Source organism: Lepus europaeus, chromosome 7, assembly GCF_033115175.1.
Source record: "Lepus europaeus isolate LE1 chromosome 7, mLepTim1.pri, whole genome shotgun sequence".
NCBI lineage: Eukaryota > Metazoa > Chordata > Mammalia > Lagomorpha > Leporidae > Lepus > Lepus europaeus.
This window is the reverse complement of record NC_084833.1, coordinates 61,736,366-61,754,727: the sequence shown is the minus strand read 5'-3', so window position 1 is coordinate 61,754,727 and position 18,362 is coordinate 61,736,366. Positions and strand designations below refer to the sequence as shown.

At 47.8% G+C, this 18,362-nt stretch overlaps 1 protein-coding gene across 6 annotated transcripts in view; it reads left to right on the top strand.

Moving 5' to 3' along the window:
- The window catches only part of NUMA1 (nuclear mitotic apparatus protein 1), an 86,012-nt gene that overhangs the window by 51,406 nt on the left and 16,244 nt on the right, over nucleotides 1-18,362 (top strand). For all 6 annotated transcript variants that reach the window (XM_062196642.1, XM_062196641.1, XM_062196643.1 and 3 more), the window contains exons 3-7: nucleotides 7,504-7,589; nucleotides 13,819-13,898; nucleotides 14,860-14,942; nucleotides 15,528-15,608; nucleotides 16,280-16,367. In XM_062196642.1, coding sequence (XP_062052626.1) covers nucleotides 7,504-7,589; nucleotides 13,819-13,898; nucleotides 14,860-14,942; nucleotides 15,528-15,608; nucleotides 16,280-16,367 — 418 coding nt within the window. The remainder of the gene's footprint in view (nucleotides 1-7,503; nucleotides 7,590-13,818; nucleotides 13,899-14,859; nucleotides 14,943-15,527; nucleotides 15,609-16,279; nucleotides 16,368-18,362) is intronic.

Genomic DNA, 18,362 nt, shown 5'->3' with positions numbered 1-18,362 from the left:
CTGAGGCCTGACTAATCAGGACCAAATGATGACTGATTTTTTTTAAATTAGAGAATATTTTAAAGGAAATTATTTTTTAGAGATTGATTTATTTGAAAGGTAGAGTGACACAGAGAAGGAGAGGGAAAGAAGTCTTCCATCTGCTGATTTACTCCCCAAGTGGCCATGGCAATCAGGTCTGGGTCAGGCCAAAGCTAGGATCCCAGAGCTCAATCTGGGTCTCTCACATGGGTGTCAGGGGCCGAACTGCTTGGACCATCTGCTGCTGCGTTTTCTAGGAAGCTGGATTGGAAGCAGAGCAGCCAGGACTCAAATCAATGTTCCAATGTGGAACACCAGCTTACAAGCAGCAGCAACTTAACCTGCCACAGTGTCAGCCCCAGAAACGAATATTTTGATTTTCAAATAGTAAAGATTTAATAACTTATCTTTTTTTTTTTTAAATGATGCATTCATTTATTTGAAAGGCAGAACAACAGAGAGAGAGAGAAGCAGAGAGACAGAGATTTGCCATCTGCTATTTCACTCATCAAATGCCCACAACAACCAGGGTTGGGCCAGGCCAAAGCCAGGAACCAGGGAATTCAATCTGGGCTCCATGGGTGCAGGGACCCAAGTACTTGTGCCATCTGCTGCTGCTTTCCTAGGTGCACTAGCAGTGAGCTGGATCGGTAGTGGAGCAGCTGGGATGCTGGCATTGCAGCCTGGTCCAAACAGCTGTGCCCACGTTTTAAATTTAGAGACAGTGTCTTGGGGCCAGCACTGTGGTATAATAGGCTAAGCCTCTGCCTGCAGCACCTGCATCCCATATGGGTGTCACCGGTTCATGACCTGGCTCTCCTCTGCCAATCCAGCTCTTTGCTAATGGTCTTGGAAAGCAGTGGCAGATGGCCCAGGTGCTTGGGCCCCTGCACCTGAGAGGGAGACCTGGAAGCTGCTCCTGACCATCTTAGTGGCCATCTGGAGCATGAGCCAGTGGATGGAAGAACTTTCTATTTCTCTCTAACTGTGCCTCTCAAATAAATAAATAAATCTTTAAAAAACAAAAAAACCAGAAAACAACATCTTTCCCCCTTGTCTTCCTCTTCCTGCTCCCTGTCCAAAGGGCTGGTTGTGTTATGGGAGACCAGGAGCTCTGTCTGTAGTAGCAATGAGTGTTGGGGGCTGCCATAGCCATACTGCTTCATTTTGGTTGAATTACCTACGATTTATTTATTTAGGTCTAGGCTTTTTATTTTTTTAAATTTTTATTTATTTTTTTAAATTTTTTTTGACAGGCAGAGTGGACAGTGAGAGAGATAGAGAAAGGTCTTCCTTTTTTTGGACAGGCAGAGTGGATAGTGAGAGAGAGAGACAGAGAGAAAGGTCTTCCTTTTTGCCGTTGGTTCACCCTCCAATGGCTGCTGCGGCCGGCGCACCGCGCTGATCCGAAGGCAGGAGCCAGGTGCTTCTCCTGGTCTCCCATGGGGTGCAGGGCCCAAGCACTTGGGCCATCCTCCACTGCCTTCCCGGGCCATAGCAGAGAGCTGGCCTGGAAGAGGGGCAACCAGGAGAGAATCCGGCACCCCAACCTGGACTAGAACCCGGTGTGCCGGCGCCACAAGGCGGAGGATTAGCCTGTTGAGCTGTGGTGCCGGCCTGGTCTAGGCTTTTTTTTTTTTTTGAGAGAGAGAAGGACATGGAGAATGAGAGAGACAGAGATTTCATACCCACTGATTTATTTCCAAAATGCTTGCAACAGCTGGAGCTGGGCTGGGCCAAAGCCAGGACCCAGAACTTAGTCAGGTCTCCCATGTGGGTGGTAGGGATGCAAGTACTTGAACTATAACTGGTACCTCCCAGGGTCTACATTAGCAGGAAGCTGGAGTCAGGAGCTGGAGACAGGACTCAAACCCAGTTTCTCCAGCGTGGGATGTGAGTGTCCTGAACACTAAGCTAATCACACATCCTGTAGGCTTGTTTTTAAAGTGATTGGTGCCATTACACAGTATAGACACAAGACTAGTTTTGTTTAACAGCAAATACTTCCAAAAACACAGTGAACATGCTTTAAAGTATTAAAGTGTAGTCATAGTTTTTTCAATTTTAACCAAAGTAATGCAACTAAAATGAATTCTGTGAAATTGCAGTTGCATGAAATAATGCTTTTGGTATGTTAGTAAGAAGAGTGGCATAGAATGTACACACCTAATTACAGTCATGGTTTTTAAAATTACCTAGGGAAAGATTAGAAAGGAATACATCAAAATGCCAAAAATGTAGGAGGTGTTTTGTGTTTTATCTTCTGGTTTTTCAATAATTTATTTTATAATGGAAAAATAAATTTCAATTTTATTTTCCTTAAAGTATAGCTTGAGATTATTTGTAAACAGCAGTTTGTCATAAATAAGCTGTTACCAGGATTGGGCAGCCTTGACCAACTCCACAAACCTCACAGACAGCTCTTAAGTTACGTAGTGTGCTGTCCTTACTCAACGTTTTATGCCCTGACTTAAGATGGAAGAGTTTCTCTGCTTCCTCAACTTTTAAATAATTATTCATTTGAGAGCAGAGTTAACTCACTGGGGAAAATATTTTTATATTTAGGAGAGAAATAATTATTTTACACAGTTGGTATAAGTAATGACTCTAGATTCCTTGCTTTAAATCAGCCAGTTGGTATGATGTTCAGTCTTACTAGTGGACAAGCATTCATGGATCTTGAATGTTTTACCTAGATGGCAGGTATTAAAAGGAGATGGAATGGGCCGATGCCACGGCTCACTAGGCTAATCCTCTGCCTGTGGCACTGGCATACCGGGTTCTAGTCCCGGTCAGGGCGCCGGTTCTGTCCCAGTTGCTCCTCTTCCAGTCCAGCTCTCTGCTGTGGCCTGGGAGTGCAGTGGAGGATGGCCCAGGTCCTTGGGCCCTGTACCTGAATGGGAGACCAGGAGGAAGCACCTGGCTCCTGGCTTCAGATCGGCGCAGCATCCAGCTGTAGTGGCCATTTCCGGGGGTGAACCAACAGAAGGAAGACCTTTCTTTCTCTCTCTCTCTCTCTCTCTCTCTCATTGTCTAACTCTGCCTGTCAAAAAAAAAGATGGAATGGAGTTTGACCTAACAGTTAAGATGCAGGTTTATAACATTTGTGTCCCACATTGGAGTGCCTGAGACCGGCATCTGGCTCTTAATTTCAGCTTCTTGCTGATGCAGACCTGGGAGGCAGCAGTGATGGCTCAAGTTATTGGGTTCCTATCACTCACATGGGAGAGTTCCTGGCTCCCAGCTGCAGCTTGCCCAGTCCGAGTCTGGCTGTTGGTGATCAGTGAACCAGCAAATAGGAGCTTTTTCTCTGTCTTTGTTTCTCAAATAAATAAATAATACATATATTTAAGATTTATTTTATTTATTTGAAAGGCAGAATGAGGGCGGGTAGGGTTCACTCCCCAAATGGTCGCAACGGCCAGAGCTGGGCCAATCTGAAGGCAAGAGCCAGGAGCTTCTTTTGGGTCTCCCGTGTGGGAGCAGGGGCCCAAGTACTTGGGTCATCTTCCGCTGCTTTCCCAGGCCATCAGCAGAGAGCTAGATGGGAAGTGGAGCAGCTGGGATTAGAACCGGCGCCCATATGGGATGCCGGCACCACAGGCCAGGGCTTTAACCTGCTGTACTACGGCGCTGGCCATACATATATACATATGTATATATATGTATATATACACACACACACACACACACATATATATATATATATATATATATAATATGTATATGTATATATTATATATATTTTTTTAAAGAGATGTTTTGGGTTGCTTAAGTCTTGATATTCTCAGAAAACGATACTGATCTGTCCAGGACAATTAGAATGTGCTTTTTTCAATAGACATTATAGATATATTGTCTTTAAGACTTTAGTGAGAGATCATGTTTTACATTCCACACTTTAAAAAATGAAACTTTTCACTGTTTAAAAGTTTTTAATAAAGTATTTAACTGCATACTGTTTTTTCTATAGATGAATTGCTGGCTTTTTTAAAGGACTTTTTTTTAATAGAAGATTTGTTTATTTGAAAAGCAGAATGACAGGGAGAGTCAGACAGAAAGATATTCCATCTAGTAGGTCACTCCTCAAATGGATACAATAAGCCAGGACTGGGCCTTGAACCCACACTTGGAGATGGGGTGCTGGTATTAGAAGCAGCAGTGAGACCTGGTCTGCAACAATGCTGGCCCCTGAATCATGATTTGAAAAGTCTCTTAATTTTACAGTGTATGCAGCTAATTTAACTGTTATAAAATGGAAGTCTACTTATTTTTAAAATTTTAAAAAAATTTTATTTGTTTATTTTTATTTGAAAGGCAGATATTCAGAGAAAAGAGACAGAAAGCTTTTGCATCTGCTGGTTCACTTCCCAAATATCCACAACAGCCAGGCCTGAGCCAGGCCAAAGGCAGGAGCCTGGATCCATCTGGGTTTCCCATGATAGGTGGCAGGGAACCAAGTATTTGTAAGATCTTATTTATTTATTTGAGAGGTGGAGTTATAGACAGAAGGAGAGACAGAGAGAAAGGTCTTCCATCTGCAGGTTCACTCTCCAAATGGCCACTAAGGTCAGAGCTAGGCCAGTCTGAAACCAGGAGCCAGGAGCTTCTTCTGGGTCTCTGTGTGCATGGGCCCAAGTACTTGTGACATTTTCTGCTTTCCCAGGCCATAAGTGGAGAGCTGGATCAGAAGAGGAGCAGCTAGGACACAAACCGGTGCCCATATGGGATGCCAGCACTATAGGTGGAGTCTTAGCCTACTATGCCACAGTACCAGCCCCACATTTAGTACTTTTAAAAAATGTGGTGTTGGGGCCTGCACTGTGGTACAGCAGGTTAAACTGCTGCATGCAGCACCAGCATCCCACATGAGAGCCATTTCAAGTCCCAGCTGCTCCACTTCTGATCCACCTTCCTGCTAATGTGCCTGAGAAAGCAGCAGAAGATGGCCCAACTCATTGGGCCCCTGCACCCTCATATGAGACCTGGTTGAAGCTCCTGGCTCCTGACTTCAGCCTGGTCCAGACCTGGCCGACGTGGCCATTTGGGGAGTGAACCAGGATGGAGGATCTCTGTCTCTCTCTTTCTCTAACTCAACCTTTCAAATAAATAAATAGTACTTTGGGGGAAAAAAATCTCCCTCTCTCCCTCTCTCCGTCTCTCCCTCTCTCCCTCCCTCTCTGACTTTCAAATGAACAGATCTTTAAAAATGTGTTCTTGCAGCCATAATCCCATTTGAGCCCACAGCAGGTCTTTAGAGACCTGTGGGATTCCCTCCTTTTGACAAGGGAGAAGATAAGCACAGAAAAATAAAATTGATAACAGGCTCGTGTCACATTAGTGGAGGAGCTGGACCTGCAATCTGTATCTCCGTGTCCCAACCTTGTGCTTGCTTGCTTGCTTGCTTGCTTGCTTTCTTTCTTTCTTTTTTTAAAAATTTATTTATTTATTTAAAAGGCAGAGTTACAGAGGCAGAGAGAGAGAGAGAAGTCTTCCATCTCCTGGTTCACTCCCCAGATGGCTGCAATGGCTGGAGTTGGGCTGATCTGAAGCCAGGAGCCAGGAGCTTCTTTTTGGTCTCCCACATCAGTGCAAGGGCCCAAGGAGTTTGGTCATCTTCTACTGTTTTCCCAGGCCATAGAAGAGAGTTGGATTGGAAGTGGGACAGCTGGGACTCAAACCGGTGCACACATGGGATGCTGGCAGTGACTTTACCTGCTACACCACAGCACCAGCCCTAACCCTGTGCTTTTTAAAGAACACACTTTGAGAAATAGAATCTTGTTGTTTGCACATAACCACTGTGCTGAAGTCATTAAAAATACCTTGTTTCTTAGGCTAAGTCTCACTCCCCTCTTAGTGTTACATATGAGATTAATTAGCAGATCCTTCCTTCGTGTGTAATACAAAGGTAAGCTTCAGCCCCTGCTACTACAGGACTTGAGTGCTTATGGAATTCCTGAGTTTTCCTGTAGCTATCAGCCATAGATGCTTGTAGAATAACCCATATACCTGATTGATTTGCACGTGGCCTCTGGTGAATTTGCTGGTGGTGGAGACTGGTTTAGATGGACTTCTGCCTGAAATCAAGAAGGGGAGTAAGCAATTGATTGCAACTGAGAAGTTTTTCTCTGAGGTTCCCAGCTCCTCTTTTCCTTCCTCCCTTTTTGAAAAAGTTACCTCTTCTGTATTGTTTCTTTATCCTCCTTTGCTTCCTTTTCAATCAAAATTTTGTGTCTGAAGAGAATAAAAAGGCACTAATAATAAGATTTTATGTCTGTATGGGAGTATATAACATGTAATGTTTATGCTTTGGATATTTCAAAATTCAAAAGCTACAAAGGACTATAATATAAAAATTCAGGAGACATAAGGATGCAAACATTTAGGAGCTACAGAAGGTTATATAGGTGGGGTTGGCGCTGTGGCCTCAACCTGCAGCACCAACATCCCATATGTGTGCTGGTTCCAGTCCTGGCTGCTCCTCTTCCTATCCAGCTTTCTGCGATGTCCTGGATCCGCATGGGAGACCTGGAAGAAGCTCCTGACTCCTGGCTTCAGATCAGCTCAGCTCGGGCCATTGTGGTCATTTGGGGAGTGAACAAGTGGAATGGAATACTCCTCTCCTCCCCTCCCCTCCCCTCCCCTCCCCTCCCCTCCCCTCCCCTCTCCTTCTCTCTGCCTCTCCTTCTCTCTGTGTGTAACTCTGACTTTCAAATAAATAATTCTTTAAAAAAAAAGGTTATAGGTAAAAAGCGTTTCTTTTTCCCACCTCAGGCTTCTTCTACGGTCTGTATTAGTTTCTTTCTTTTTTTTTGAACAGGCAGAGTTAGACATTGAGAGAGAGAGAGAGAGAGACAGAGAGAAGAAAGGTCTTCCTTCTGTTGGTTCACCCCCGGAAATGGCCACTACAGCTGGATGCTGTGCCGATCTGAAGCCAGGAGCCAGGTGCTTCCTCCTGGTCTCCCATGCAGGTGCAAGGCCCAAGCACTTGGGCCATCCTCCACTGTACTCCCGGGCCACAGCAGAGAGCTGGCCTGGAAGAGGAGCAACCGGGTCAGAACTGGCACCCCGGCCGGGACTAGAACCCGGTGTGCCTTCGCCACAGGCGGAGGATTAGCCAAGTGAGCCACGGCGCCAGCCTGTACTAGTTTCGTACACAGCTTTCCAGAACCATTTGATGCTTAATTATATTTTAAGCCTCATATCCCTAGGACTGTAGCATTCTAGGATGTAAGCTCTTACTTGGTTGAAACAGAAGAGAGGACTTTTGGTGGCATTTTAGGTGGCTGTGATGGGATCAGTGGTCTCCCCACATTCCTTGCTTAATTAGAACTTCCGGAAGCATCAGTTCCTTTGTTTCTGTTGCTTAACTGAAGGCACTTACGCTGAGCAGAAAATTGCCAGCATCTAGAAACAGGGGCAGACCACACGGTTTCTAGCATTTATAAGTCTCACCAGTTTCTTCCCTTTGGGTTCCAGATAAACAGTCTGCGCGTGGCTGACCCCGTGGAGGCTGTGCCACAGCTCCAGGATGGCAGCATCTTTGTCAAGATCATCGACAGTCTGTGAGTATGCACCACATCCCTCTGTAGCCTCAGGCAAAGCTGATGGTTGCTATGAGGGCCCATGTTTGCTCCCTGTCCTTGGAGATGGCAAAGGCAGGATTGGGATGTCAGAGGCCTGGGTGGTGTCCGAGGCAAACGAGTGTTAGACCCATCCGCCAGTCACTGGTACTCTGTATGGAAGAAATTTCAGTCTCGGCCCGCCCTAAAGCTTCCGCCTTGGCACAGAAGAGCCTTCAAGCCTCTGTGCTCCCCCAGGGTTCCAGCAACCCACACTGGGCTCCCCTCCTCTGTCTCCACAGGAGTCTTCAGTAAGCCTCTTTTTTTGACTTGCCCCTACCCTATCCTATCACAGGCTCTGTTTTTGCAACCCCTGGGGCCATGCGAAAGAGAAAGCTCTTACACTTGAGGCAAATAGGAAACCCCTGAAAAATTGCATCCCTAGCTTGTTAGCATACTGTAGATCTGCCCTTTTCCAGGCCTTTATAATGTCTCTAGGCTTTTTACCTGCCCCATTAACTTGCTTTGTGAGGTAGATTAACATTTGATAAGCTTATTGTTGTCCTGTAACCAGGAGTCTAGTTGGGCCTCTATTTTGTATTTGTGTCTTCTTTTCTTTTCTTTTCTTTTTTTTTTTTTTTTTTTTAATTTTTGACAGGCAGAGTGGACAGTGAGAGAGAGAGAGAGAGAGACAGAGAGACAGAGAGAACGGTCTTCCTTTGCCGTTGGTTCACCCTCCAATGGCCGCCGCGGCCGGTGTGCTGCGGCCAGCGCACCACGCTGATCTGAAGGCAGGAGCCAGGTGCTTCTCCTGGTCTCCCATGGGGTGCAGGGCCCAAGCACTTGGGCCATCCTCCACTGCACTCCCTGGCCACAGCAGAGAGCTGGCCTGGAAGAGGGGCAACCGGGACAGAATCCGGCACCCTGACCGGGACTAGAACCCGGTGTGCCGGCGCTGCTAGGTGGAGGATTAGCCTGTTGAGCCGCGGCGCCGGCCTGTATCTGTGTCTTTAGCACAGGTTTCCTTAGAACATCCAAGTTACTTGAGAAACCAATGGAGTGGAGCCTCTTCCTGAAGTCCTACCTCTTGGGTACAAAGCCAAGATCAGTCACGCTGTACATGAAGTTACCTTACTGATTTCATATCAACTTTCAGGCATATGGAGGCCAAAGCTGACCGCCTCTTATTTTTTTTGTCCTATAGACAAAACTAATTTTTATTTCTTTTTATTTTATTTGAAAGGCAGAGAGAGGGAAAGAGTAAGAGATGTCTTCCATTGCTAGTTCATTCCCCAAATGCTGCAACAGCTACGACTGGGCCAGGCTGAAGCCAGGAGCCCAGAGCTCTATCTCAGTCTCCCATCTTGGTGGCAGGGACCTAACGATTTGGGCCATTGTCTGCTGCCTCCCATGTATGTGTGTGTGTTATCAGGAAACGAATGGGGAGTGGAGTGGGGACTCAGACAAAGGCATTCCAGTATGGGACGCAGGCAGCCCACGTGGCATGTAATCGCCGAGCCAAATGCCCACCCCTAGTCAAAGTGAGAAGCCAGCCATAAAATAAGAAATTAGGGGGACCAAAATGGGGAACCCCCTCCATCTTTTGAAAGGAGATCACAGGGCTGGCACTGTGGTGTAGCAGATGAAGATGCCGCCTGCAGTGCCGGCATCCCATATGGGTACCAGTTTGAGTCCTGGCTGCTCCACTTCTGACCTAGCTCTCTGCTATGGCCTGGAAAAGCAGTAGATGATGGCCCAAATCCTTGGGCCCCTGCACCCACGTGGGAGACCTGGAAGAAGCTCCTGGCTCTTGGCTTCAGATCAGCTCAGCTCCAGCCATTGCAGCCAGTTGGGGAGTAAACCAGCAGATGGAAGACACCTCTCTCCCCCTCTCCCCCTCTCCCCCTCTCCCCCTCTCCCCCTCTCCCTCTTCCTCTCTGCCTGCCTGCCTGCCTTTCTCTCTGTATAACTCTGACTTTCAAATAAATAAATAAATTAAAAAAAAAAAAAAAGAGAGAGATCACAGTTGCCCGTGAGTCCCAGGCCAAGATACACTGAGGGTGCTTATGTACTATATATGGCAGCTGAGACTGGTGTCAGGGTTTCGTGTCTTTGTGAAGCAATTTGGCCACTCATTCATTGGCAACAGCTCCTCAGCAGAGACAGCAGGTAGAACTGAACTGACGAAGGGCAGGGACTGTGCTGGATTCATCTGTGCACCTAGCTTAAATCAGAGGACAGGATGTTGATTAGATTTTAATTAATGTGTGTTGAGTGTGTAGATGAGTGATTGGAGATGTCATTGATATTCTTCATCAGCAAAGTCTGATGGGGCTGTGTAGCCAGGACAGGTGGCTTTGCTAGAGTGGTATTTTGGGATTTTAAAAAATTTTGTATGGTATGACTGGCTTAGTGCCTCTGAAAGAATTCACAGTTCCTATTTTGGTCCTGACACTACCATTGTCTCTCCCAGTTATCCAGGCAGGACATTTCAGCTTCAGAGTGAATTCCTGTCTGTCCTTGGCACTATTTCTGATTGGTCACCATTCTCTCCATTTGTCCTTTAGAGGACCTCTCACTGCTCTCATCTGCCTCATGCCCAGGTCCTCATGGTCTCATTCTTCTCTAATCTCTGCTTATTCTAGTCCATTACTGTACATGTGATCTCAAGGACCTTTCTCAGATCCTGTTTTCATGGTAGCACTTCAGTGACTCTTCATTGCTGGAAGGTTGGACTCTAAAATCTTCAGTCTAGTGTTGAATCTCTGTCATCAGGAGCTCATCGCAGTGTCCCCAGTGTGTCTATCCCACTACCATGAGACTTGCCTAACTTGTTTCTCTGTTCCCCATGGTTGCCTATTAACTAATAATTAGATCTTAGCTTAATTAGCCTAAGGTTCTTTTATTTTTTGCAAGAATACCTCATAGTGGGATCATGTACCAATCATAAATTGGTATTTTGCAACTCCTATCAAAAGTCATTATTTTTGGGGGGCCGGCGCCATGACACACTAGGCTAATCCCCCACCTGTGGCGCCAGCTTCCCATGGGGCTCCAGTTCTAGTCCCGGTTGCTCCTCTTCCAGTCCAGCTCTCTGCTGTGGCCTGGGAAGGCAGTGGAGGATGGCCCAAGTGCTTGGGCCCTGTACCCACATGGGAGACCAGGAGGAAGCACCTGGTTCCTGGCTTTGGATCGGCGCGGCTGTGGCCGTTGCAGCCATTTGGGAAGTGAACCAATGGAGGGAAGACCTTTCTCTCTGTCTCTCTCTCTCTCACTGTACCTCTGCCTGTCAAATAAATAAATACAATCTTTAAAAAAGAAAAAAAGTCATTATTTTTAACCCTACAGCAGTGATAGATCTAGGCACCCAACATCAATGACTAAGAAACCATTAGGCTGGCAATACTGAATCCGTTGTTCAACATCACTAGGAAAGGCCACCAAGAATAGTATGTCTTGTGTTGGATGGTAGGCGGCAGCATGCATTTTTTACTTCAGATTAGCTTAGTTTTCTTTAGAGAAGATAAATTTTCTGTGCTTGATGACAAGAATAGTAGTTGTGTCCAACAGTAATGATGAGAGTTACAGATTTACAACCTAGTGAGAATCTTCATAATGAGAGTCAAAAATCCAAGATGCCTATTTCTAAATCATCATCTTCTAGGGTGCTGCCTGAGCCTTAGACTGGGGGGAGAGCAAGAGAGAGGGAGGGAGAGAGAGTTGGAGGTAGGAGGTTCATTGAAATCCCAGGTTAAGCCGAGCCCCTGACTCAGACCTAGGACAATGTAGACCGATTTCCTTGGGAGGCAGACATTGTTGGTGAAGGTGTCCTGGCTGTTGCAGTCCTGATACTGCTGCTGGTGCTCACCCAGATCCGAAGCCAGCAGACAGTGGAGGATGGTGGCATTGGTGAGCAGATAGAAGCTCTGACAGTTGAACAGTCCTGGTCCTGTGGATACTTGGCCTTCTCTGTGGGAAATTTTGTTGGCATCAATTGCTCTGACAAGTTTCCATCTCTACTTTTCTGTGTGTTAATAGCAAAAAGGCTGCCCCTTCTCTTTGGTAGCTGTGAGGCTTGAGTAGCAAAGGTTAGTGGAGGCATTTTCTAGAATATCTAAAGCCTTGGCATTTGTCTTACTGATACGGATCTCTGTTCTTCCCAGTAAAAACTGTCCCTCAGCCGTGAGGCCATATGGAAAGCACCCTTGCCTGCTGTACTGCAGGCTTTCAGGTAGCACAGAGTGGGTACTGGGAAGGACGCTGCAGGCATCACCAGCAGTGGTTCTGGACAGCTTCCTGCTGGATGAGACTTGAACCCCGTCTCCAAGGGGGGTTGCATTTCTCCAGGTCTGGTTATTTTCCAACACATGTTCTACACATCTTTACTTACATTAGGGGTTAGTAGGGGAAAGAGGTTTTGTAATCAGATAGGTTTAGGAACTAATGCATATTATAGTCTCTCTGTTTACTTATTTATTTATTTTTTTTTTTAAAGGCAGAGAGAGACAGAGAGCTCCCAAATGCTGGTTCATTTCTCAAATGCCTGAAACAGTCAAGGCCAGGCCAGGCTGAAGCCAAGGCGCTGGAGACTCAGGCTGGGTCTCCCACATGAGCAGAAGGGACCCAGCTTTGAACCATCACTTTACTTCCTCCTGGGGTATATATCAACTGGAACTGGTAACAGAGCTGGGATTCAAACCCAGGCACTCAGATATGGGATACAGGCACCCCAAGTGGAGTCTTAGCTGCTGAGACAAACACCCACCCCATAGTCTCTTCTTTAGAAAGTGTTCGTTTTTTTTTTTTTTTTTTTTTAAAGATTTATTTGTTTATTTGAAAGTCAGAGTTACACACAGATAGAAGGAGAGGCAAAGAGACAGAGAGAGAGAGAGAGAAGTCTTCCATCTGCTGGTTCACTCTCCAACTGGCTATAATGGCTGGAGCTGCGCCGATCGAAGGCAGGAGCCAGGAGCTTCTTCCAGGTCTCCCATGCAGGTGCAGGGACCCAAGGAATTGGGCCATCTTCTACTGCTTTCCCAGGCCATAGCAGCTAGCTAGATAGGAAGTGGAGCAGCTGGGACTTGAATTGGTGTCCATATGGGATGCCAGCAATGCAGGCAGCAGCTTTACCCACTACACCATAGCACCGGCCCCTGAAAGTGTTCAGTTTGGTTTAATCTGGCATTTTTCAGTTAACATGAGAATACTCTGTATTTTTAATTATTGAAATACACTTAGGTAAATACTACTCTACATTGAAGTAAGGAGTCACCAGCTACCCAGAATGTCTCTCGTTGGGAGTTCACTAAGAAGCCTGTGTAGTCACTTGGGAGATGAGGGGAGGTACACTCATTGTCTTGGCTTGGATGCTGCTTGTGTTTTGCAAGATGTCTCTGGCATTGGAAGATTCTAGGGCCTGCGTGTGCTCCCCTCCAGAGGTTGGCTGGAATCTGGGGGTTCTGGTTCTGAGGAGCCCTTGGGTGCTTTCATCATCACTCCAGCTGTAGCTTGAGCTTGAAGTGTAACTTCACCTATTCTTCAACATGCAATGGTGTGGTATTTACCTCTGAAAGTGAACTTGAAGTTGGAGCGGCCAGGGTCAGGTCTCTGCTGGATGAGAGCTCCCCCTGCTGCCTCCCACCCCTCACTGCTGTCTTCTCACTTGCTTGTCCTTCCACTTAAACAAGTAAGTGCATGCAAGAGCCACTAATCAAGAATGGCTGAGAGCCCTTGGCACCGTCTCTGGGAGGTGTTCACTCAGCGTTCAGCCGGGTGTGGGGACTTTGCCCTGTCGCTTCAGAGTCTGGTTTCCTCCTGTTCTTTCAGGTCTGGGGCCTGTTTTTCCCTTCCCATGGGCTTCTTTTACTCTCACTCTAACCGTGTTTTCTAGACTTCCTGTCGTTTTAGAGTTGAGCCATTACAAGCTAATCCAGCTTCCCATTGGTCTGTGCTGCCTCCAGCACTTAGCCCTCTTTCCCACAGAGTGTTTGTATATTTGCAGAGGATGGCACAGTGCCATCTCACTCAGGACCCCAATCCTCATGCCCCCACTTCTCGCCCACAGTCTCTGTCTGCATAAATGGTGTGCTGGTGTCTTCTTGCTGCCATTAGGTTCTCCTCGGCTTCTCTCCTAGACCCCGCAAGGACCAGGCTCTACAGGGAGGGGAAGTAGTATGTGAGGAGTAGCAAAACTTGCTAAGTACTCTGGTTCTAATGCTTGCTCTTTTTCTAGCCACAGCATTGACGAGGGGCAGCAGATCCTGCAGCAGCCGGTGCCAGAGAGATTGGCCTTTGTGTGCAGTTTCCTGCAGAGTAAGCACCTCTCAGTTATCTGTCCAGTTTGTGTGCATCTGGAGGAGAAAAGTCTCAAGGCTCCCTACTCGTTAGTCCAGAGACAAATAGAACTGACTCAGCTTCCCGGGGTCTTGTGATGCTTCCATCCTTCAGTCCCAGAGCCCATCTCAGAGAGCCACGGGGGTCACTTTCTGAGACTCAAACTACCTCGAGTTCCTATTACCCCACTTCAGGGAAACAGAGGAAAGAGAAGGAGCCGTGGTACACTCTTTCCCTTGCAAGAAAAACCCATTTCCCCCCAGAGAACTCTGAATCAGCTGTCTAGGAGATAGGTGTCAGGACAGGGTCAGATTTAAATTGAGATCCTTGCTCTTCTCTGCACCCTGTGACCTTTCTGGACATAGGCTTCCTGTCTGCACTTCAGGTTGATAGCTTAAATAAGAACACAGTTCCTTAGCTCCCCTCCCCTTGTCCAGCCTCGGACCACAGAGTCTCACCTTTGACGTGGAAGCTGTCCGCCATCTCCACCTCAGGAGGGTCGCAGGAATGGTGAGAACAGATCTGGGTGGAGCAAGCTGTTAGTGACTGAGCCCAGACCCCCTCGGGCACAAGAGCCATTGTTTCTTGTTTCTTGGACAGTTTCTCCAGTCGTCTGCAGATGTAGTGGCAAGAGTGGTCTGGAATCTCTGGGCTCCTTCTCTGTGTGATAAGTGGGAGTTGGTGAGTGGGTGGGTAAGTGCAGAGTCATGACCCAAGCTGCTATGAGTACCACCCCTGTAGCCCTGTAGCCCTGGAACTGATCCAGACTAGAATTGACTTCAGATGGAAAAGTGTGAGGCAGGACAGGAGAGAGAACAGGGAGCTTTACACCTCATAGCGTGAGATGTTGCTTCTCAGAATCAGGTGATCAGGTGTTCTAAGGCTCTCAGGTACAATTTCCAGGAAGTTCACCCCAATTTCTTTAATATTGTCATTGCAGAAAACCGAAAACACCCCTCTTCTGTGGAATGTCTGGTGTCTGTGCAGAAGATAATGGAGGGATCAGAGCTGGAACTAGCCAAGGTACACAAGGGCTGCCAGACTGGGGAAGGCGGCTGGTACCTGAGGAGCTGCAAGGCCATCTCTTAACCCTAGGGAAGGTGCTTTATTCCTGGGGCTCTTGGAGGTCGGAGGTCAGACCAGGTAGCACCTGTCAGAAGCAGAGGTTAATTTGGCCTAAGGATTCTAGGGGCCCATCATCTTCTGACAGGTTTCCTAGATCATCACTTTGGGCCTCAGTGGAGACCTGGCAGGAATCAGGTCTCACTTGCTGTTGTCAAATGTTTCGGTTCAGTCTGCTTCATTCCCTCTGCACCTACTGGGTGCAGGCCATGGAGGGTGCCTTAAGTTTTGTACCTAGGCTTCCATGAGCCCAGAAGTTTAACTGTGTGGGAATCCTGGCACCTGGCTTCTTGACAATGTGCGTTGAGTCCTCACTGTGAAGCAACAGTGTTTCTGCAGCTGATAAGGATGGTGGCCAGAGGCTGCAGGCTTCTAGGAGCTTTAGAAGAGTCTCCAGAATGGCTCGGAGTCCCTGGGACAGCCAGAGCGGGAGCACTAAAAACTGAGAGAGCCTCACTCAGCAACTGCCTCCTCTTTGGCTTCTAGATGACCATGCTGCTCTTATATCACTCCACCATGAGCTCCAGAAGTCTCAGGGACTGGGAACAGCTCGAATATAAAATTCAGGTGAGCTCTTATGCATCTGTCCACCCGTCGGGCCCAGCCTGTGCTCCACACAGAGCATGTGCTATTCTTCTTCAAAAGATGGTGATAGTGATCATGCTGTTCATTATAGAAAGTCTCGGGGAAAGGTCTTTGAAAAGCAGAAAGAAGGAATAATAACCCCATTTGCAGAGGTAGCTGCAACCTGTTCCCACGGTGTGTGCTTCCAAGTCCTTCACTGGCGATACTTCCATTTAAGTGCGCTGTGTGCACTAGTAGAAATCACTCTTCTCTTTATCTATGTGTGCCTATATGGTTTCTAAACAAAACTGCTACTCCATTTATTTCCTCCTCCTCTCTGGTGGGGTCTTCTGGAAGAGGCCAGCCTAGTTGTCTGTGAGAGATTTCTGACTGGATTGTCTTCCTTGCCCGTTCACTGCTCTTGTGGTCAGAGTTCAGCATGCTGGATGCATCTCTAAGGGAGGATGGGAGGGGAGGTGGGGTGAACATGTCTTTAGTCCAGTGTTGGCTGGGCTGGGAGCTTTGGGCTTTGCTGGGCAGAGTGGGATCCAGGAGGCTCCTGGGACTCCAGAGATCCTGGGATTGGCCCTGGCAGGCTGGGACTCCAGGCGGCCATCTCTTCAGAGGCCTCTCTACCACTGAAGTGATGCTCCTTTCCTCTCTCTGTGGCCCAGGCTGAGTTAGCTGTCATTCTTAAATTTATGCTGGACCATGAGGATGGGCTAAACCTTGATGAGGACCTAGAGAACTTCCTGCAGAAAGGTGAGTGGGGACACACTCCTGAGCATCTCATCTCTGGGCTGGGGATTGCTGGGCTCCTGAGTTGAGAAGTGGGGTGCAGGTTGTTTCTGTCCTTCATGCAGGCACAGAGTTGGGGCCTGGGAAGTGTGGGTGGTAGAAGGGGTTGGTCTAGGCCACGCTGCCACCTTCCCAGTACCTGTGGGGCTTCCCCTTGCCGCCAGCCCCAGGGAAGCTGAGAGTTGGTTATTTGCTGTGGTGTCTGCCCTTAGGAGGCCCTTGATCACAAACAACACATACCCCACGCGTGCCTTTTGTTACTGTATTTGTTTTTAAAGATTTATTTGAAAGGCAGAATGCCAGAGAGAAGGAGAGAGACAGAGAGAGAAAGAAAGATATCTTCCACCCTTTGGTTCACTCCCCAAATACTTGTAGCAGTCAGGGCTGCGCCAGGCCAAAGCCAGGAGCCTGGAATTCCTTCTGGGTATCCCACACAGGTGGCAGGGGCCCAAGTACTTGGGCCATTTTCTGCTGCTTTTCCCAGGTGCATTAGCAGGGAGCTGTATTGGAAGTGGAGCAGTAGAGACTTTAATGGGTGCTCTGATGTGGGATGCCTATGTCAGAGGCAGCATCTTAAACCACTATACCACAACACTGGCCCTGTTTTTTATTTTCACTTATTATTTATTTTATTTTTTTAAGATTACTTATTTATTTATAGACAGAGAGGGAGAGACAAGGAGAGAGACATCTTCCTTCTGCTGGTTCATTCCCCAGATGGCCGCAATGGCCAGCGCCAAAGTAGGCTAAAGCCAGGGGCCAGGAGCTTTATCCAGGTCTCCTACATGCGTGGCAGGGCCTTAAACACTTGGGTCATCTTCTGCTTCCTTTCCCAGACTATTAGCAGGGAGCTGAATTGCAAGTGGAGCACCGGGTTGGCGCTGTGGCACAGTAGGTTAAAGCCCCAGTCTGCAGCACCAGCATCCATATGGGCACCAGTTCGAGTCCCATTTGCTTCACTTTCAGTTCAGCTCTCTGCTATGGCCTGGGAAAATAGTGGAGGATGGCCCAAGTCCTTGGGCCTCTGTTCCCCCTCTGTTCTTGTTGGGAGACCCACAAGAAGCTCCTGGCTCCTGGTTCCTGGCTTTGGATTGGCACAGCTCAGACTGTTGCAGCCATCTGGGGAGAGAACCAGCAGATGGAAGATCTCTCTCTCTTGCTCTCTCTCTCGCTCTCTCTGCCTCTGCCTCTCTGTAACTCTACCTTTCAAGTAAATAAAATGAATTTAAAAAAAAGAAATCAGTAGTGGAGCAGCTAGAACACAAACCAACCATTGCCCAAATGGTGTGCTGGTGTCACAGGCAGCAGCTTTACCTGCTATGCCACAACTCCAGCCCATTTTTACTCTTTAAATTATCACTAGTCTAGACTCAGAAGCTGAGAATGCAGTCTTTTGTTTTGTTTTGGAAAGTATTTTCCTATCACAAAGCTCGTACTGTAGGTGAGAAAGCAGGTTCAGAAACCAGTCAGGCTGGTAAGGATCCGGGTCTGAGCGCTGGGTAGATGAGTAGGGTGCGAGAGTTCTGCAGGGCTCTGGCGGGCAGCTCGTGAGGACAACATCCACGGGCAAGTGCTCTTTTAGCGGCTGGATTTCATGTTCCTCCTGAGAGGTCAGGCGGAGATGCTGGGAGTGAATCTAGAATGCAGGGGAGGGCTGAGGACCAAATGCGGGCTGGCAGTCAGCGTGTGGGTGGCCATCAAAGATGCAGGCACTGCGGGCAGAGCAGGGAGGTGCCGTCAGACCTCTGGGGACCTCTGGAAGGGGAGGAGCAGGTCAGAGGGGCTGAGAGTGGCTGATGAGAGGTGGGCGAGTCCTGTGGATGTGGTCTTGGAGCCAAGGGAAGGGAAAGTTTTGAGGAAGGCCTGCTGGCAGTGTGCGGTTTCAGGATGGATGAGTTCTGAAGAGAGCCCAGAGGCTCTGAGGTGAGAGGCCATTCGGCTATGAGGAGACCCTGCTGA